Raw genomic sequence first — 22913 nt, forward strand, 5'->3', positions numbered from 1 at the left:
TTAACTTGCAATTCCTTTAACACAGCACAAATTAAGTGGATTCCCAGTTCCTGTATGACATAACCCACTAAAAAATGTGTATTTCCAGGAAGTGGAATGTAGTCCTTTTCTCTTCAAGAAATACTAAAAATAAATACCAGTTCAGTCTGAAAAACTGTGATTCCAAGTTTTTAAATGTCACCATGTGTACAAAAACCAATGCATCACTATACTAAATGGATTTTTTCTTTAAAGGGAAAAATATAAAACAATGGGAAAATTTTTAAATGCATTACCCTATAGGAATCATATCCTTTACTATTGCCATTAAATTCCAACTATCCCTCTCTCAAATAAAGTCTGAATTTGTTCCAGTGTCTTTCCCAGTTGCTAATGTTTTTCACTTTATGTCACCATAAGAAATATAGAGTATGCGGTACAAACTAGACACTGAAAAATCAGGTATTTATGATTGCCTTTCCCCTTTTCTCTATGAAATAAATTGTCTGGATTTTCCTGTATGAATGTATCAACTTTCAACAAGAATGGAATGTTAATTGATGTTACGCACAAGCTGGGCTATTATTCCTCAAATTTAATAAGCAAAAAAATCAAAACAAAATCCAACTGGGTTTCTTGTTTTTATTTACGGTTTTTAGTGCCAATTTTGAGGGATCAAAATAAAGTGTCTGTTTCAGTTATGGCTCATCCTTCCCTCAATTAGTATACCCAAGGAGACCAGTTCCTTCCATCTGCTCCCCTGATGACTGTCCACATCACAAAGCCTATTCAAGCTTCTCCCCAGGGCCCCAAAACAACATGCGCAACAACTTCCTAGGGAAGCTGGAAGCCTACCTCACCCTTCCCACTGGGGAAACACAGGACTCAGCCCTTTCTGGTGTGATTATACAAGAATACAAGGGCTCACGTGACTCAGCCCAAAGCTGAAGCATAGCCTTTAAATACCATCGTGTGCCTTGTCTTCTCAAAAGCAATGATAGATGCTGGGCAAAGAGGAAACAAGCATGGTTTATCTTTCAACAATGGCGACGCACTCCAAGAAATCCTCTGCAAAAATTCTGATACCCTAGATAAAGTATATAATATTGGGAAACTAAGTGGTTTTACATGTCCAAGTTGTATTATCTGTATTTTGGGGGTGGGGGTGGGGTGGGAAAGCAGAACATTTTTGTAAATTGAATTTTTTTCTAAGGCATATAAAAAAGAGACCATTCTCAGAGAATTTCCACCTCCCCTCCCGAATTTCTACTTCTCAACTGAGGCACTACTGGAATTTGGGGAAACAATTCTTTTTGTGCAGAATATTAGCCTCCTTGCAGCCACCTCTATCCGCCAAGTCATTGTGATGACCAAAGACATGGCCAAACATTTCTCAACAACACCTCTGACCCAGGGTGGTGCTGCCCCTCAAAGAAACACTGTGAGGCTTAAGGACAGGTCACAGGTGAAAAGTGACATACTGACCCAAGAAGAGTCTCTCTCTTAAGACTTAGTGCTTTGAAAATCTAGTGCTTTGAAGGCCATTTCTTAGCCTTCATGGAACCAAAGGGATTCTCTGCCTCAACCTTCTGCCCCAGATAAGAAGCACAGCAGAGGGACATTCCTTGGCTTTTTGTATCTATGCATGAAGTCACTGTATGTAAAACAGATCTTTCAAAAAAAATGGTTATTAGTGCCTACTTCCAGGCTCTTCTTTTTATATTTTGGGTGCTGAATTTCACAAAAATTCATCTCAGGAACAACAAACTATAAGGAGAAACAGAAGCTAACCAAGTCAATGGCTATTATGGTTTTGTGTCTGAAGGAGACAAAGAACAGGATATCATAACTGTCATTCTTTGCTGAAACGGAGCCCTTGGGTTTACTTTTTCTATTTTGGCCTGGATGAAGCCTTCACCCAGCAGGGTGGTGCTACTTGTTCATGGGTCATCCAAGTTCACTCTAAATTTAATTTCTTCTTCACGGCCGGCACCACAGCTCCAGAGGAGTACTTTCACACACCTGTGCAAGCACCCTGGCTGTTCTTCAAACCAGGATGCTGCAGACAGGTCAATGTTCCTGGTGCTCTCTCTTCCCTGACCCTGAGATGTGTTTCCCCAGACATTATACACGCAGCTCTGAAAATAGTGGTTATGGCAAAAAGCATTTGGAAACTTGTAACCAGTTCCTTTCTAGTGGCTAAGATGCAACAGGCTATTTCTGCAATGGGTCATGTCCACAATAAGCCCAGCCCGGATGTGTCTGTAGTTGTAAGCAGAACGCTTTCTTCCTACCCACTGCTACATAAAAAAGTGCAAAGACATTCTGTCCACCAAGTGCGGCAGTAATAACATTAGGGGGTGCACTGGGGGCAATCTGTCACTCAAAACAGGAAAAATAAGCTTAATGTAAGAACACTTTCTCACTCACCACTGAGGTAAGAGCCATCTGAAAACTATAGATGCGGGCAAGGCCGAAGTCAGCCAGTTTTATTTGTCCACTGCTGGTCACCAGGATGTTCTGTGGTTTTAGATCACGATGCACTACTCGGTGAGAATGAAGAAAGTCCAGACCTCGGAGAAGCTGAAACATCATATCCTAAATAAAACCAAAAAAGAAAATCAATACATAATCAATACAGAAATTCAACATGCTGAATCCTCGGCACTTAGAGAGTGCCTGGCACACAGAAAGCATTTGATAAATATTTGCTGAATGAATGAATCTGTCTCCCTTCCTATCTCTCCATTCTGCCATTCTCAAGACCACTACAAAAAATTTCACTGTCTACCTGTATTTTATTAATGAAAGGACAGTTTAAAAATAGTTTCAGATGGTATAGGAAATATCCTGGAAGAATATATATACCAAACTGGTGTCAGTGTTTAATGCTGGGGAGAGGAAGTAGGAGGTGGTGAGCGGGGGATACTTTTTACTTCATATACTTCTATATGGTTTAATATGTGATTTTGACAATTATAATCTGTGAATGATAATAATATTAATATTATTACTATTTTTTTTTTGAGGAAGATTAGCCCTGAGCTAACATCCGCTGTCAATCCTCCTCTTTTTGCTGAGGAAGACTAGCCCTGAGCTAACATTCGTGCCCATCTTCCTCTACTTTATATGTGGGACGCCTACCACAGCATGGCTTGCAAAGTGGTGCCATGTCCACACCCGGGATCCGAACTGGCGAATCCCGGGCCATTGAAGCTGAACATGCACACTTAACTGCCGTGCCACCGGGCCGGCCCCATTAATATTATTTTTATAGCACCTAATACTAAGCAGTCACTATGTGTCAAACACTGTTGTAAGCACCTTCTGTTGAGTAACTCACCTAATTCACACAATATTGAGGTAAATAATATCATCACCCCATTTTACAGGTCAAGAAACTGATACACAGTAGGTGTATGTAATTAGCCTGGAGTAACACCACTAGCAAGAGACAGAATCTTGATTCAAAGAATCTGGAAAAACTGTATTCAAATCCCCAAGGCACTCCTTTATTAGATCAATGATCAAATGAGTATGTAAAACCAGGCAAGCTATTTAACCTCACTGAGCCTCAGTTTTCCCTTCTGTAAAATGGGAAAGTAACAAAACCTACTTCACATAATCATTGTTTGTAAAACACTAAACATTGTGGTCAGCATCCAAATAATGGTAGCAATTATTGCTATCCTTATTAACTAGCACGGAGTAGGAGGGCATTCAGAAAATAAACCAGTCACACGTGTTTCTAATTTTAGAACTGATAAAATTAGACAAAACATTTAAAACTCAGAAATAGTATCTGAAAGTAGGAATTTAAGACATTGATCATGATATGATCCTCTGAAATACTGGGTTACTAAGATTGATCTACCCCTCAAAATATTGTGAGAATGATGTGTACAAGGGAGGCTAAAATCATCTTGTTCATATAAGGGTGAGAAAAATGATTAGGCAGCGTAACAGTCTCCCAAGCTGGCAGGGGCTGTGGGGACACACTTGTTCATCAGCTGGACCATATTTGTTTATTGGTTTACTAGACTGGTTCTTCCTTCAGAATTGGGAGAGCTGTCTTCACATCCCGGCTTGTTGAAAACAAAAGCCTTAGCTTTTTCATTTTGAAAATGGAGAGAATATTGCTTCCTTTTCATAACATTATGAGATTTAAATGAATTAACAGATGCCAAGGGGTAGTGCAGTTTCTGGCACAGTGTAAGTATTTAGCAAACGATAATCATTAGTGTCCTGTCTCCTGGGGAAGACAGAGTCACACAAAACTATATGAAAATGTGGCCATTGCCATAAAGTCAGTGAACAAAGTGCTAAGCGGGGATATGCAATGACAGAGAGGTCCTGGAATCCTTTTTGAGATCCACCTAAATGGATATTCTGAACTGGTAGGGGTTACTGTCTAAGTTTCTAAAGGTGAAAACTCTGGAGAAGACTGCACTGTCAAGGGACAGCCCTTCACAGCTTCAGAACCACTGCAGGTCAAACAACTTGCAATGAATAAACAGGAGTGCGAAAACGAAGCACGAAATGTTAGCCAAAGTAGTCTTCTGCTGGGGCAAATAAGTCTTTATTGGAAACATATGCACACAACTTGTAAGCACTGGATTTTAAACAGCATGACTAACCTAAAGTAATGTCATGCTGGCTTGTCATCTTTAGCTTTTTATACACTAAGCACCAACCATTTAAAACAGTACAAAGAATAAATCTGCTTGGTTCCTGTTTCACTGTTCAAACAATTTAAGCAGCCAATTTGCAGAATAAAAATTTTTAAATTTCAACTAATTAATAAGGCCCATCTAAATTTATAAAAAACCTGAACTACAGATAAAAAAAATCTGTATTGCTTTTATTTGTGCATTTATTTATACAGCACATACTATATTTTTCTTAACCATAAAATTGGTGCATGATTAAGGCAGAAAATTTTTAAAAATTCCAGGGGAAGAACAAAAATCACCCAAAATCCTACCACTCAGAGAACAGAGAAAATATCACTGTTAAATGATTTTTGTGTTTTTCCCATCTGTCTTAAAAATTACACATATTGCCATCTTTGTAGGTATAAACATAATATATATTTTATTTTAAAATAAACACTATTTCTAAATACGTATTATTATTATTATTACTATTATTATTTTTTTTGGTGAGGAAGATTGGCCCTGAGCTAACATCTGTGCCAATTTTCCTCTATTTCATATGTGGGATGCCACGACAGCATGGCTTGATGAGCAGTGTGTAGGTCTGTGACTGGGATCTGAACCCATGAACCCTGGGCAGCTAAAGTAGAGAACACAAACTTAACCACTAAACCATCAGGCTGGCCCTAAATATATATTATTTTTAAAAATACTATATTATTATAATTTATATAATATAATTATAACATTATAATTTATATATTTGTAATATGTTAAATCAAATATCTATTATATTTATAAACAAAAATGGTTATTATTCTGTACACATTATTTTGTGGTTCTTTTAAAAACATTTAACAATTCATAATGAATATTTTGCCACTTCAACAAGACTCTTCTAGAATATAACTTTTTTTATATGATTTTCAATGCCTGCATGGTTTTCCTCCCTAGGATATGCCATAATCATTATTACTTGGCTTTAGTTCTGTTATTGTGGAACTTATATTAACAGTCTAGTTCTTTTTTGTTTAAAGGCTACAGTAGATGAAAATGACTTATTAACATCATATCTAAGCAAAGTTAAGCAGTGCAAATCTGCATGACTGCACTAACATGGATTCCATGTAAATGACGTCTATGGAGGTAGGAAAAGTTAGTCCTACATAAGAATTATCATTCTTTAGATTTTATTAGGCTACTATAAAATGGTTTTGGTTAGAAAACTGGGTTTTCCTTTAAACCTACAATATCTAGCTATAATTAGAGTTTTGAACTAGTGATCTTTGAGTTAATGATTTAAAAAACATCTAGCCAAAAATCCCGTTACCTTCAGTAATTGAACTGTGAGGTAGGTTGATGAGCAGTATGGACCTGTGGTACGTATGTTTGGGGACTCCCCCCAGTGATCAACCATCATTCACTGGAACATTAATCTCAAAGGGGAAATATACTCAACTATGTCAGGAACTCTGGTCACAATAAAGAATAAGATATGGTCTCAATTCCTGAGAACGAGATGAATGAGTAAACTGTAACACTAAACGAGGTAAGAAAAAACAGCTTTTCTTCAGAATCACAAGAAGTGCTTTGATCAAAGACATTTCAAAGGATTCTCTACTTAAGCTTATTATCTGTTCTATCTCAATTTATAGTATTGTGAGACATAGTTTTAAACTAGCTCCTCAAGATTTTAATCTAAATTAATCTGTTTTATACAAGACTCAAATATTTCACAGTAATCCCAGTGATACAATGCAATGAAACTACAGATACTGCCAATTAAGGTTCTTTAAGTTAAACATAGGTTTACAATCTTTTTATGTTACAATGCACAATTCTGGTACAAAAGGTTTGAACATCTAGCCATACTTATGATCAGCAGTCACTGGGGCCCTCTCTGAAACACAGAACATGGAAGCATGCTTCAACAGGACCCCACAGAGAATGAAGTCTGGCTCCCAAGGACTTCAGGTGGGGTTTTGTCCTTGGCAAATCCCCTAAAAAGACTCTGGACTTTAGTCTGAAGACCAGAAATCTTTAAAGCCTTGTAATCATTTTTTTCAGGTGTTCTAGAGCTCTAATCCTCTTATTTCTTTAAAAACAAAACAAACAAGCAAACGAAAACCTAGCGTGAGCTTTTCTAATGGCAAAAACGTTTATCATTAGGTCTTTTTTCCCAACTACACAAAAAGTATAAATAGTTCCAAAAGACACTAAAAACACCCAATTTATACCACACAGTAAATCACAGAAATGACAGGTTTCAATGGACAATTCTGGACATATCTACCTAATCTAAGTGATATATTCACATCTTCAAAGTTTTAGCAACAAAAATGTACATGAATAGTTTATCTATCTAAAAATTAAAAATAAGACACATATAACTTGTAGACAAGGATAATCATTTTCTCCCCCTCCTTACAATGTGTAAACCAGTCGTTTCAAATTTGTTATCCAAATGGCTTCACAATGATTTGTTGTTTCCTATAAAGTTCTTCTATCCAGTTTGTTTCCCATGAAGGGTGGGTGTTAGAAGAGCCTATAGTCTAAAAGAGATCACATTCCACAGAGGTTTTTTCACACTAAACTCATAATATGTTGAGTTAAGGTAGGGTTATGATTAGAGAAGTGGAAGTAAAAGATCACATGAGTCTACACATAAAGGGTGATGATAAAGTCATAAAGAAAGTAGAGGACGACGGGTAACAATGAGGGCTAGTCCCAGGATCTCCTCATTTCCCCCTCCCCCGCAGACTCTCAATCATCCTTCTGCTTTGTTTCTATGAATTTGACTACTCTAGATACCTCATATAAGTGGAATCATACTGTACTTGTCTTTTTGTGACTGGCTTATTTCACTTAGCATAACGTCCTCAAAGTTCATCCATGTTGCAGCATTATGTCAGAATTTCCTTCCTTTTTAAGGCTGAATAATATTCCACTGTATGTATATAACACATTTTGCATATTATTCATTCATCTGATGATGGACACTTGGGTTGTTTCCATCTTTTGGCTATTTTGAATAATACTGCTATGAACATGGGTGTACAAATATCTCTTTGTGACGCTGCTTTCAATTCTTTTGGATATATGTACCCAGAAGTAGAATTGCTGGATATAGTCCCGAGATCTTTTAAAATCACAGTTCTCTTGTAAATTGTGGTACAATATTACTACATAAGCAATGAGGTAGTGAATAATAAAGCCATATTTAGACTCTGGACAGTCAGGCGGGTTCATTCACTCACTGGTGATTTTGCTCACTCCTTCCACTGCTGCGCTCAGGGAGAATCTGCTGAAAGTCACATCAAGCTTACTGTATGGTACACACATTTTACTCTGCTTCAAAGCTTGACAGGAGCTCCTGCACGTTTTCCTGATCCATTCGTCAATAACAACAATGGGCTGCAAAGATTGCTTTATAAACAGGTTCCCCCTACTTCTCACTTTGGTCCTCAGGTGGACCCAAAGAATGCTTCATCCAAAATCACAAAGGGCAAAACAAATTCTGACAAATCAAGAGGAAGGTTAAAACAGGTTCCTCAAAATTCAGATCACCTGGAAAGTTGTAATTGGTGAATTCAAAGCAAGCAATAAATGAAAGGACCTGGAGATGAGCTACAAGAGTCACGTCACCCGTGAGCTTTGTTCTAAAGAAGAGCAAATTGTTTCATACTGCCCCTTACTTCACCACTGTGCTGGGGGGGAAGGGGAGGGCTGGGTGACCACGAGAGAACAGAATACGGCAATGCATTGCCTTGGGGCTCTTTAGCAGAAACAAATGCAAAGCCCCTAACTGCAAGTGTTGGCTTTCCACTGTATTTTCACTGCTTCTAGGCAAATGGATAAAAGCATAATAAAAGTGGCTTTGTATATAAATTTATTAATAAAATACATATTCTGAAGAGAGAATGATAAAAATCCATATATTATTCATCCCTGGAAGTAATGATAATGCTGAGTAAGTAATGAATCAGTCTCAATTAACTAGAAATAAGAAAATAACAGCTGATTTTCACCAAGCCTGCATATGTTGTTGGTGCTTGAGGGACAATGTAATGACTAAATGGACAGTCTGAAAGAAGGAATCATTACCTCATCTGGATGGCTATTATTAACCCACAGTGGAAAGTCTTTGGGAACCGAAACTACCAATACGCAATGTTAATTATAACTTCTTCAGAGCAGGATATAAAAATCAGCATTGTGTAAATAATACAAAGTACAAGTGCCTAGGATGTTGGCTAATGACTCAAATGGTTTTTGTCCTATGCACATTGTTTTGTGATCCTTTTGAAAGCGTTCAACAATATACTGTGGATATTTTCCCATTTCAACATATATTCTTTATAATAATTTTTTTTTAACAATATGCTTTTTAATGGCTGCATTTGAACAAAATACCTTCTTCTCTTTCCCCATTCTCCCTCTCAATTTCCTCTTCTGAGAATTTTCCCCTCACTCCATACTTCCCTCCTCTCCAAATGAGGTAATGTATTAGAGAAGTTGGTTTTCCACAGAGTGGAGCATATTACTATTTGCCTATCGTAGTAGACATTGTTGGTTGCCAGCCATGAAGAATTAGTCCAAGGCAATCACATACCCATTTGCTAGGAATTGATCCAGGGAGGGACATGAGACCCAGCTCTGATCAGTGAGATGTATGCGCACGTCTGCTGGAGAGTTTTGGGAAGTATTCTTTTCTTTATAAGGACTACAGTAGAAAACTCTCTGCTCTACTTCCTCCTCACCTCCCAGCCCCCACTCCAGCGCATCTTACACTAAATGCTACTGCTTGAGGGCATGAATTTGCAGCTGCAGCAACCATCTTGAAACATAAAAGGAGACATCATGTGCACACATAAAACGTCAGAGTGTAATGAGGGAAAGAGTGTGGGTCTTTGATGATATCACTGAATAGCTGAATCAATTTTAAGGCTGCCCACCTCCAGGACTGTAGTTATGTCAACAATAACGCCCTTATTTAAAGCCATTTTTTTTCATTCAGTGTTAATTTGCAGTTGAAAAATTATTCTAACAAATCTAACTTAACTAAAATTATATTAACTAAAACCTGTTAGGGTCTCTACCTTTCATTTACAGCCCTCCATCCCCACCCCACCCATGGGGCCTCCACCAACATTCTTTTCTTGTTGCCAATGATCTCTTCCAGGTGGTTATGTTTTTCTCTTTGAGGTTTATATCTCCTTCCATTACTGTTCACATCCTCTTCTTCATCACTCTCATTTGTTGTCAGTCCTCCATATTCCTCAAGGACTATGGCTCTTCCTCTCTAACCCACACTCACCAACTTCCTGCACGATTTCAAAATCCCTAGGATGCCTGAGCTAACAACTTAGCTTCAGAGAATTTTGACTTCTTTAACCCCATTCCATTTTTTGCAAGCTACTCCCATGGCTAAAACCAAAAATGTGTTATTACTCACCTCCAATCTTTCTTTTTTAATTAAAAAATTTTTTAAAAGTTACTTTAATTACATTTATTTTGATATCAAAAAACACAAATTTACATAAGCTTATTAGACAGCATAATTCATTAAATTTAGAGAGCAATTTCTTCATTCATCATCATTCGCTAGTTCTGCCAATTCCTTCACCTCTCTTGTTCCATGGTCATTCTATCTTATCCTCTATACAAAGCTTAACCCTCAATTAGCCCGACTGCTCTCTTTCTTGGCTGTTATACCTTGTCATACAGAGCTGTTACAGGGGAAAAACGATCCACACACACGTCTATTATCAATATGAAGTCAGTCTCCAACTCTGACTACCTTAGTGCCGCCAGGTAATCCTAAAGTCCCTAGTCAGCCCTCTTGCTGTCCTTGGAGGCTAGTCTAAATTTTTATTGATGCTGAAACTGGCAGAGAGTTAACCATTGATGATTAAGTAGCTAGGAACTAAAGTTTTTTTTCCTTTTTGCAATTACTGATTATAGCATTGTTAACTGTGCTGTTTACGCAATATGCTATTTGACTCCCACTAGGCTCCAATAGGTAACATCTCCCTGGAGCCTGAGTCACCATGGTAATGGGTGTGTGAGCTGTTTTTCAGGAATTAAAACTCCTTGTCCACTTCAGGTCGGTTGAAACCACCAACGCATCACCTGGGCCCTTGTAGATGTCCGAGAGGCGACCTTTTGACGTCAAGAGGCTAAAAACTCCACCCTCAGATCATGGTAACACTGCCATTTTGTGAACATGGGTCCTATGAGGAGGCATGGAGTCTGACTATGCTTGCCCAGATCATCAATTACCTCACCTCTCCTCACCTCCAATCACCTACCTCCACATTTCAGACCACCTTGCCCCCCATCCCGTAAATATCCCTGAGTCCCTATTTTCGGGGAAGCGGATTTGAGACTCATGCTCTTGCTTACTCATATGGCTACCTTGTGACTAAACTCTCTTTCTGCTGCAATCTCGCGGTCTCCATGTCTGGCTTTCTGGGCAGCAGGCAAAAACGAACCTGGTTTGGTAACAATGTCCCTCTACCTTATCATCTCCCTTCCGTCTCTAGCACATTAGCATACACTCCACTTGAGAGAGAAACACAGACCACCAAGGGACTGCTCTTAACTGCCTGTGATCCACCTATAAATTTATAAGCACTGGCATCTACTCCTCTCCCTTATTTCTAAGTGGGAAAGGTTTCCTACTTTCTAAGCAGTATTTATCTTCCTCCTATGCTCTGGATCTCCTTCACTCTAGCTTCTTCAAGTACCTTGCCTTGCTCTACTAACCATTCCCCTTCTCTACTATATCTGGGACTTCTTCCCTCTCTATTGTCCCTTGAACAGTAAACAACCCAAGCAGCCCCCTTCCTTTCTCAGCCAATGATCTTTACACAGCAGCGCACATTTTCTCATTCCTCAGCCACATCACATCACTGCAGTGACAGGAGACGCAGTAGCTCTTGCATGATCACCAGTAATCACTTGCTTGCCACGACAAACAGGACATTCCACTCCTAACTTAACCTTGCCATGGCATCTCACACTGGATCCCTCCCTCCTCTTCACTGTTCTCCCAAATGGAAAGATTTTCTATGTTTCTGATTAGAAACGTGACACATACTAACCATTAAATTAAAAAAAAAATCAAAACACAAGGAAAAAGGAAGGAAATAAATACCACCTACAAATCTACCATCCAGAGATAACCACAATTAACATACTGGTGTATCCTTCTGTGATTTTTCTATACATATACACTCATACAGGTAGTTATTCTCTGTTTTATAAATGGAATGCTAGTATATACAGTTTTGTAATTGCCTTTTTCACATCATAAAGTACACTGAACTCATTTGCATGTCAATAAACACAGATCTACTACTCAAGTTTTAATGGTTGTATGCTATTCTATTTTTATTTATATACTATCTTTAGCCAAAGGTTTTAAGCATTTATTAAATTAACCACTTTTAAAATGCCTTTTCTATCATGTTCTAAATGACTTCAACTTGTTTCTGGACTTTGACTTGTTTGGCTCTGTTAAGAGTACCTCTTTCCTTTAATAATCAAATATTTAGAATACATTTTAATACCTGGTAGGGCAAGTTTCCTCTTTCTACTCTTCATAAAATATTCCTAGGTATTTTTACATGATATTTTTCTGGAATGATTTTAAGATTATTTTATTGAATTCCCATATCCTCCCCAAAATCCTTTTAGCATTTTCACTGACTTTTAAAAATTATAGATTAATTTGGGGATAACTGATGCTTTTACAGTATTGAGTCTTTCCTTTTCACAACATGGTGCTGTTCTTTATTTATTCAAGTCTTCTTCTGGGTCCCTCAGTAAAGTTTTATCATTTTTTCCCTATACCTCTGTGGCCCCAAATATAGTGAGTCTGGTCCTCATCCTTTCTTACATGTATTATACCCACTGATCTCATTCCTCAAATCCATCTTTCACTCTATGGCTAGCCTGATCTTTTCAACATGCAGACCTGATCCTATCAGATCATTCTCATGCTTGAATGCCCTCAGACAAAGCCCACCTGGCTCTCTGGCCTTGCCTCCTGGAACTCCTGAGGACTTCCTCCATCTTCACTCATTCACTGCCCTGCAGCCCCATCTTCTGAGAGCGAGGTCTGCTTTCATCACTCTTCCTCCAGATATACTAGACTCTGAGCACACTATGAATAGGCGCCAATGACTCTTCATAGAGAAGTGAGGCCCAAACTAAACTGGAAATGACCATGAAATCTATAAAAGCCATTAGCGTAAAAAGAACTCACTGACTCCTTTCAAGGAGGAAGATTTTAGCGAATGATAAAACTCCAGTGAAATCAGAAAAAGTAGGTTTGGATTAGGGGAAAGGGACCAAAGAGGCATGGCATATAAATCAGCATTCCTATTAGTCATTAAAACATCTTCAAATGTGTATTAAGATTTTTGGTTCATTATTTCAGAAATATATTACTCCTAGGCCTATAATCAACACTGAGCACGGAAATAAAATAGTGAAGGATGTTTTCTTTCTATTTTACCATCTCTACTCAGAATTCTTTTAGCAACTTGCCCATCAAGAGACATGGATTTTAGCACATTGTTCCGCAGCTAGAGGTATAACTATAAGCAAGTCACTTACCCTCTTTCATTCCTAAGACAAGCATTCCATGGATCAAATCATTTTGCCTGAGTCATCACTTGGATGCAGAATAGGACCATTGGCTAAATCTCCTAATAAAACTTTAATTTTATATCACATAAGTATTTCTTAAAGTGCGGTCTCTAAATCCAGTGCTACTGACTATGTTCTACTTCATCTTAGCCACTAGGCAATTGACTAACCAAGTCCAAACTTTTCTGAACCTTAGTTTTTCATTTATAAAAATCAGGATAGAGCCAGCCCTGATGGCCTAGTGGTTAAAGTTCAGCACACTCCCCTTTGGCAGCCTGGGTTCAGTTCCCAGGCACAGAACCATAGCACTTGTCTGTCAGTTGCTGTGCTGTGGTGGCGGCTCACATAGAAGAACTAGAAGGACTTACAACTAGAATATACAACTATGTACTGGGGCTTTGGGGAGGGAAGGAAAAAAAAAGAGGAATATTGGCAACAGATGTTAGCTCAGCAAAACAAACAAACAAACAAACAAACAAACAAAAAATCAGGATAAATCCTGCCCTACCCCCATCACAGGACTGCAGAGAGAACGGAGATATTTGATTATTCAATATTATATATATATATATATTTAAATTGTCAAGTGCTATTGAGCTCAACTATAAACTCTCTGAGGAACAGGAATGTGGTACATTTTTATATTTTCCGCGGAATCCAACAAGGCACCTTATGCTGAGGAATCTGTTGATTTTACTTGATTTGATGAATCACTCAATGGCCTACAGATAGGCATTAAGATGAAGTATGGTGACTTTCGCTGTTGGCTCTGTGCAAAGGAATTATACAGAACATCCACTAATTAAATGATTCCTGAGTCATTAGTGGAAAGGCCACAATCCTGCAACGTGGTTTATCAGTTATTCACTAAGAATTTAATAAGTGCTTGCCAAGTGGAGGCACAAAAGAAGTACAAAACTCCCCTCAGCAGCGTATATAACCTAAGCAAGACACAAGCACGTGAGACGAAAATTTCCATTTTTGAGGGCAATACGATTTAAAAGAAAGAGCATTGAATGTAGTGCTAAAAGCAACAGATCTGAATATCTGCTTACTAGTTACATAATCTAAGGTAGGTTATTTGTGACCATAGTGGGACCTGGTTTTCACATCTATAAAAATGGAAATAACCTCAAAAGGGAGAGCTTTAATATTGTATCTATAATTACATATATGTTGTAATAATTATATATAAGTAGAACAATAAATATTTAAGTACTTTATATAGTGTAAAGTACGCGCACATAATGAATTGTTACCGCTTATTCAAAAGAAAAATGAATCCCCTACTACGTGTAAGGCATTGTGCTAGGTGATGTTATGCGCAAACACCTAAGACAGAGACCCAGAGGGCTCCTATTTTAACAGGGAGAGAAGATATAAATACGCACCTGCACACTTCAGGTCAGCATATGGCCAGGACCACAAATGGCACAGGTGCTGGAGGCACTGAGGAAGCGCCCAGGAGGAAGCAGTACTCGAGCCACTCTTGGAGGGAGCTACTACTAGGTTTGGCGTGCGGAAGGATGTGCCTGGAAGGCCACATTACAGAGGCCCAGAGGAGGGCAAGTGCTTAGGTATTTGGAGACCAGCAACAGTCCCTTGGAGAGGGCGCACTGCTAATGGGACCACACTGCAAAGGGCTTTACTGCTCGGCTGGCATAGGGAATTTATAGCATCTCATCTGGTAGTCAATAGGAAACGAGCGAAAATGTGTAAAAGAATGGCATGTTATTAGAGATATTTTTACATATAGAATGGATAGAAGGTGCTGTAGGGAGGCTATTATTCTACTCTGGACACAAGACAATAAGAACCCGAACTACAATATTAGAAAGGGAAAGCAAGAGGAAAGGCAATTCAGGAGACAGACGCAGTACGTTAATGCTAGTTTTCAGGGCTCAGCTTTAATGGGCCATCTTTTGAGGGCTCTGTGACATCTCCAGGTTACACACTGGGTGACCTTGGGCCTGTTATTTAACCTCCCCTCCCCTAGCATCTACTCTTAGTTTCCTCCTGTGTAAAATAGGAACACTTTCTTGTAGGGTGGTTGTGAGGACTAAAAACAATGTGTGAACCTCCCAGCTTGGGTAACAGGTTCAGAACTGGCGCCACTAAATCAAGAAGAGGACCCTCCATTAGCAATGGCATCTGGCAACACTCAAGTTCACATCCATCTAGTTTTCTCCAGTTAGTACACAGACATCATCCCATGGTCCTGAACAGTCATTATTAATATTAACAAACACAACTGCGTGCATATTAGAGGAAACAATCTTTAAAATACTTAATACTTTAACTAAATCGAGTGTTATGTTGCTTGTTCTTAATTTTGAAAGTCCAAAGATTGCTAGAATTTTAGGTCAGAAGGCTCCTTAGAAATCATGTCATTATTCATTGAATGTATTATATGTCTCTTTTTATAAATAACCCAGCTTTCCAAAGTGGTTTCTTTTTTCAAGGACTTTTATTGGGATTATAATGGTTTATAACATTGTATAATTTCAGGTGTACATTATTGTTTATCAATTTCTGAATACACTTCATTGTGCTCATCCCTAGTAGTCTAATTTTTACCATCACCATACATATGTGCCCCTTTGTCCCTTTTGCCCACCCTCCAGCCCCCTTCCCCTCTGGTAACCACTAATCTGTTCTCTTTATCCATGTACTTGTTATCTTTCACATATGAGTGAAATCATGCAGTATTTGTCTTTCTCTGTCTCACTATTTCGCTTAACATCATATCTTCAAGTTCCATCCATGTTGTTGCAAACAGGACAATTTCGTCTTTTTTATGGCTGAGTAGTATTCCATTGTATATATTGTGTGTGTGTGTGTATATATATATATATATATATATATATACACACACACACCCCCCCCCCCCCACAGCTTCTTTATCCATTCATCAGTTGATGGACACTTGGGTTGCTTCCACATCTTGGCTATTGTAAATAATGCTCCAACGAACATAGGGGTGCATATATCTCTTGGGATCATTGATTTCAAGTTCTTTGGATAAATACCCAGTAGTGGGATAGCTGGATCATATGGTATTTCTATTTTTAATTTTTTGAGAAGTCTCCATACTGTTTTCCATAGTGGCTGCACCAGTTTGCATTCCCACCAGCAGTGTCTAAGGGCTCCCTTTTCTCCACATCCTCTCGAACATTTGTTGTTTTTTGTCTTGGTGGATTATAGCCATTCTGATCCAAGGTGGTTTTAAGATGCTTTTTACACAGACTGATTTATCTATGAGACCTCCAACTGTTGAGGTTCCTTCAAACTGTCCTATAGGTACTTTCATGGAATAATTGTTTACTATAAGAATGCAATATAAATTTTTAATTAATCAAAATGTATATATTCAGAAGCTACTACTGAGCAGGGAAAAACATTACTAATGAGCTTTCTTACATAATTAACTGTGTTTGCTTTCCCAGCTTAGCAAATAAGAACTAGAATTTGTGATATTATTTCCTTATGTTACCCACTAATGCTGAACTGTGTGCATTCCAATACAGAGAGGGGGAGAGGAGCAAACGAGGACTCTGCAAAGAACACTTAGCTTCATTTGGTCAAAAATGGTCTTTACAAGGGATTTTATTATAGGTCATAAAACCTTGCTTACCACAATGTACCTCTTCCTTGAAAAAGAAAAGAAATCCTTGGAGTGGTGAGAAGCCGAAAACAACACACTGAGAGTATTCATGCCTCCTCCCCATAAACACATCTGTGCATATTATCTGTTCTGGGTAGAGCTGCATGCACAGCTGTTTATGGGGGCTCAGAAGAGGCTGCACTTGAAAATCTTTTATTTCGTGTCGTTGCAAGGACTGAATTTTAAGCTGAAATCTGTTAAGACAGAGACAGCAAATGCATCTCCAGGGGGAGGAGGACCATATGCTCCTCGCTAATAACTTCTTCAGTCTAGAGGAAGAAGAGGCTCTGGGTGGTCATTTATAGTTAGGAAAAGCATGGAAACCAAGAGAAAAGGGTATCTTTAGGCTAAATGGAACTGAAGAACTATTCACCAAGACAAAAATGAGAACTAGATTAAGAATCTAATGACTATCTTACAAAGAATTCAGCAAGTTTCATTACAACAGGAATTGTCCAGGGAAAGATGGGCAGTACTAGGGCCAGGAAACTCTTAGTTGTAGAGTGTCCAGGTGCTAAGTATCCAGGTACAGATACATTTATATACCGAGTGCAGCTTTGGTTTAAAGATGCCCCTCCCCAAAATGGAGGGTTCGGTCACTTCTTGGACTGGTTGTTGTTTCAAACATGCTCTTCCTGTCTTCAAATCTTTTCCTGGTCCACCTAAAACTCCCAGTCAGCTTTTTGGATCATTCTTTTTCCAGGCACCACAAAATCAACTTCCACTTCTCCTTACACTGACCCTCACCTTAGTAACTACCTGCCCATCCCTACTCCTACAATTAAAACTGCTGAGAGAAAATCACCACACAAAGGTTGGAGTGGCTACATGTCCTGGTCTCCTGTTTCATTTGTGCTTTCAGTATTACCTCCTCTGGGTCTCTGGTAAGCTCCCTTTTCTGTTGTCCACATGGTTAACACCAAGATTCAACATTTATTTGTGTTCTCAATTACGTGTCTCAAAAGAATCTTAAATTCTAAATTCTGCCTTCACTTCATTCATTCATGGCTCCAGCATTTAGTCATATTTTGAGGCATCCCAAGTCATAATGGAAGCTGGGACTGCTCTGTTGAGTTTCAGACATATAAACTTCAATGCCTCCTGCTCATGTTTTCTAGAATATTCCACAGCAACTGCAATCTCAATATGTCCCAAAATAACAACATAGTTTTTTCACCCCCATCAAAATGTGTTCTTCATCTTGTATTTCTTATCTTGTATAATGCTATCACTGTCCACTCAAATGATCAGTCCAGAAATCTGACGGACATTTTAGATTCTTTCTCTCCTCCCAACCACATAGCTAATCAGTCACCAAATCCTGGTAATTACAGTTACCAAATTACCTGTCAAATCAGCCCTTCTCTCCCATTCCTTGTCAAGTCACCATTCTCTCTTGCCTGGATGACTGCAATAGTGTTCCGACACAGACAGATTTAAGCATCTTTAATCTTTTCTCCAGTGTTGACTAAATGATATTTCTAAAATGTAAATGTAAATCATATAAAAGTCTCCTACTGTTCACTATAAGGCAAAGGTATAACTTAGCTTGCAACCTAATGTCTGCTTCCTACCTCGTTTCATTTCTGACTATTTCTATGCTCTGTTATATCTTTGTCCCTTTGCAATGCTGTTCCCTCTGCCTGGGATGTCCCCTCCATTGCCCCACCCCACCAACACACACTTCCTGTCTCTCTGGATCCTCCCAATTTGTCTTTCAAGACTTACTTTAAGTAGATCTTGGCCAAGTCCTTGGCAATTCTCCTCAAACCCACTGTCTAAGGTAGGCACCCCCCTTCTATAATCCCACAGAACTCTTAGTATAGTTCTGATACAGAACTTATCCTACTTTACTGTAACTGTGACATCTCCCTCACTAGATCAGAGCTCCTTAATGCTAAGGAAGGAACTGGACATGGGGGTAGGGTGAGAAAAATAAAAAAGGCACTTTACAGACATTATTTTTTCCCCAGCCAGTTTGCATACATTATTTCATTTCATTCTCACAGCAACTCCTGAAGTAAATTATTATTCATTCATTCTAAATCTGTGTCATGAGCTAACTCTTGTGGCAGGCACTGTGCTAGGCTGGAGAAAAACGGTGCCTGGTCCCATGGAGCTGACAATGGAACAGGGGAGGCCGATGCTGAGAGGTAAGCAAGGTGCCTACCAGGCAGTATGGGCTCCACCTGAGCTCCTCCTGACCCGGATGCACCTGGCCCTCTTCAGCCACTCAGGCCTCAGGCCTCAGCGAGTAAGCATGAGGAAAATGAACAATGTTTTAAAAATATGCTATGACCTAGCAATTCCACTTCTAGGAATTCATCCTACAGAACCAACAGCACAACTTTATCATCGGTCAACACAAAGAGGATTGATGCTGCTTTGTTTGAAAGAGTGAAAAAAAGATAATAGCTGAAATGTCTACCAATAGGGGAATGGTTAAATAAGTTATGAAGAGTCTACAATGTAATATTAAGCAGTCGTTAGGAAGAACCAGGGTATTCTAACATGTAAACCAGATAAACTTACAGGAAAAGGAAAAGCTCAGAGTAATACATACAGCTTCATTCTGTTTGGTTTTTTTTAAGATTTTATTTTTTTTCCTTTTTCTCCCCAAAGCCCCCCCGGTACACAGCTGTGTATTTTTAGTTGTGAGCCCCTCTAGTCGTGGAATGTGGGATGCTGCCCCAGCATGGCCAGATTAGCGGCGCCATGTCCGTGCCCAGGATCCAAACTGGCAAAACCCCGGGCCACCGAAGCGGAACGTGTGAACCCACCCAACCACTCAGCCATGGGGCCGGCCCCTACATTCTGTTTTAATAAAAGAAAAGTGTACATGTTTATGGATCTGTGGCTATGTCTGCACAAGGGTGGCTGGACAAAATATAGGATACTCAGTTAAATTTGAATTTCAGAAAAACAAGTACTTTTAAAATTTAAATATGTTCCATGCAGTATGTGGGACATATCTATGTGAAAAAAGTATCTGCTCTTTATCTGAAATTCAAATTTAACTAACGTCTTTATTTTATGTCCTAAATCTGGCAACCCTATCTGAATACATACGAAACTGTCTGGAAGGAGAGAGAGCCACAGTTAAAGGTTGTTACCTCTGGAGGTGGGAGTAGCAAGGAGGAACAAAAGGAAGAGACTTCTGCTTTTTTAACGCAAAGTGTTTAAAGTGATAGGATTGTGAGTGATTTTTACTTTTTTGTGTTCTTCTGAAGTTGCCAGTTAAATTTTTATACATATTTATTTACATGTCCCTTCTACCAACCACAATTTTTAAGTTAGTAGGCAGCAATCTTTTGGAAATATAAAATTTAATAAGTCTCTGATAAAGTTTGTGAAATAAGAAAAATCCTACAAGGATCATTTAAAAAATATTCCACAGAAACAGAAAGCAGAAAGCTTCAGAATTTTCTAAGAAACGACATATCATTTTCTAAATTATAGTTAGCAGTGTTGTTTTATGTCTTCAAGAGACTACCGCAGCTTAAAAATTAAGTATAATTTATTTGGGTTTTTTTCTTTTTTAACCTCCACTTCCTGACACAGATGCTACAGAAGAATAGGTGTTCAATAAATTTTATACTTTTAATATTTAAAGTAAAAGCTAGAGGTGGTTCTGAAAGACAATAAGGTAATGCATTTTAGGGAAGAGGTAATAACACAAATACTTATTGAGTTGTTTTTTAGACTCTTAGTTTAACCGTTGAAATATTTTAGAATAAAAGCTAGATCACTAATGCCCTCTCAGAACAACCCGAACTTTCTTTAGGCTGAGAGTCAAAAGCATAAAAAGTTTGCAGGCAAAATAACCAATCTGGAAATCCTGAGTGGCACCCATCACAACAAGGCTTTATCTTACCTCAACTATTTCCAATCTCTGCTTCTTTCCTCCTGTTTGTTGGCATTAGCATACACAGTCTTTCAAAATGTTTTCTGAAACGTGTTACCTGGCCTCCAAACAGGTGACTTTTTAGCACAGATTTTAGGGTCACGGTGGACCCCGTCAGACATGTCAATTGTTGGTTTGCCAAGAGGTATCAGGTGTGCCACTACTTACACGTGTTTCCTTAACGGCTGCAGTGTGTTTCTACTTTATACTTCTGTAGTACATCTAAGAAGAATATGGTATTTACACCCCTCAACACACGCGTGTGCACACACATACACTCTCTATTTATAAAGCAGCACAATAGATAGGCTAAAGGAATTTTTTTCTTCCTTAAGTTCATAAAACTCTTTTTTTCTCTTCTGGCATTGTATTTTCAGCTTTTTTTTGGTAGACGAAATGCACACTGGAAATTGAAAGTTTGTTAACATTTAAAAGCTTAGCTATGAAGTTTCACTAACTGTCATGTAACTTTACTTTGTAGTTAAAAATATTTTACTGGAGACTTAAAATGTACCAGTATAGGATGTTTGAATGCCATATCATGAGTTGTCAAAATAGGCTAAAAAGGCATTAGAGAAACATTTGCCTCTATCTTTTTAAAGTGTTCAGATATAAGAGAGTTCCAAAGTGATGACAAAATCATGCCTGATGCTCTGAGTGAAGAGAGAGGGGAAAGATCTCATTCAAATTCCTACACACTGGGAGAAGAATTTAGCACTGCATACATCTGACAAAGGACTTATACCCACAATATATAAAGAACTCCTACAAATCAACTAGAAAAATACACAGAACCCAATGTTTAAAAATGGTGAAAGATGTAAACAGGCCCTTCACAAGAGGAAATCCAAATGTCCAGGAGCTCATGAAAAGGTGCTTACCCTCATTAGTCATCATGGAATTGAAAATTAAAAGTATAACAAGACACTATTACAATGGTTTAAGTTGACAACACCAAGTGTTGGCAAAGATATGGAGCAACCAACTCACCCATAGCATTGATGGAGAAACATACAATAGTTTAAATCACCTGGGAAACTGTTTGGCCGAACTACTGGTACACAGAAGAAGAAAAATTTATCTCACAGATATGATGTCGAGTAATAGAAGCTATCCATACACAAAGTACACACTTTTATATGAAATAAGCCAGCATAGTGATTACCTCCTAGGGAGAGAGAGGGTTATAGACTGGGAAGGGGCATGAGGAGGCCTTTGAAATGTTCTGTTTCTTGATCTAGGTGGTGGTTACATTAGCAAAAAATCATTAAGCTATGTACATGCTTGAGATTAGTGCACTTACTTTATTATATGTCTCTTACACCTCAATTAGAAAAAAAAATCTGTCTTTCCAATAATAATCCAAATCTGGGAAGTCATCCCAGTTCAGGCATGCTATTCAGGGCCTCTCTAGCAGGCTCATCATTAGAGGCTTCACGCACTAGGAGAGATCTCAGTTTTCCTTTGGAATCTGCTTCCTCTTACTTCTAGGTAGGATAACCACTTCACCTAAACCTGTATCAGTTTCTTCGTTGGTAGGTGGGAGGATGACACGTTTTTCTCATACCCTATTATAATAACCAGGTACTATGCATGTGTATAAGTGCTTTGAAAACTAAAGTGTCACATGGATGTACATATTATCATTATTTATGCAACATTTGGAAGAATAAAACTGTCTCCAAATAATGTTAATGACAATAGTTTTTATCACTGACAATTCCCTGACAAGTCTCAATTTCTTTTTTTTTTTTTTTTTTAAGGATTGGCACCTGGACTAACAACTGTTACCAATCTCTTTTTCCTTTTTTTTTTTTCTCCTTTATCTCCCCAAAACCCCCCCCCCCCCCCCCCGTACACAGTTGTATATCTTAGTTGCAGGTCCTTCTAGTTGTGGGATGTGGGACATCGCCTCAACGTGGCCTGATGAGCAGTGCCATGTCCGCGCCCAGGATCAGAACCCTGGGCCACCGCAGCGGAGCGCGCAAACTTAACCACTCAGCCACGGAGACGGCCCCATCAATTTCTTAAAATACAAAACGCTGAGGGGCCG

The 22913-nt window shown here is 38.6% G+C and overlaps 1 protein-coding gene across 3 annotated transcripts in view; it reads right to left on the minus strand.

Annotated features, from left to right (window-relative positions):
• Positions 1 to 22913, minus strand: part of CDK6 (cyclin dependent kinase 6) — a 227832-nt gene that overhangs the window by 110415 nt on the left and 94504 nt on the right. For all 3 annotated transcript variants that reach the window (XM_044767260.2, XM_044767262.2, XM_014842958.3), the window contains exon 4: positions 2410 to 2577. In XM_044767260.2, coding sequence (XP_044623195.1) covers positions 2410 to 2577 — 168 coding nt within the window. The remainder of the gene's footprint in view (positions 1 to 2409; positions 2578 to 22913) is intronic.

The sequence above is a fragment of the Equus asinus genome, chromosome 1 (assembly GCF_041296235.1).
Source record: "Equus asinus isolate D_3611 breed Donkey chromosome 1, EquAss-T2T_v2, whole genome shotgun sequence".
In the NCBI taxonomy this organism is placed as follows: domain Eukaryota; kingdom Metazoa; phylum Chordata; class Mammalia; order Perissodactyla; family Equidae; genus Equus; species Equus asinus.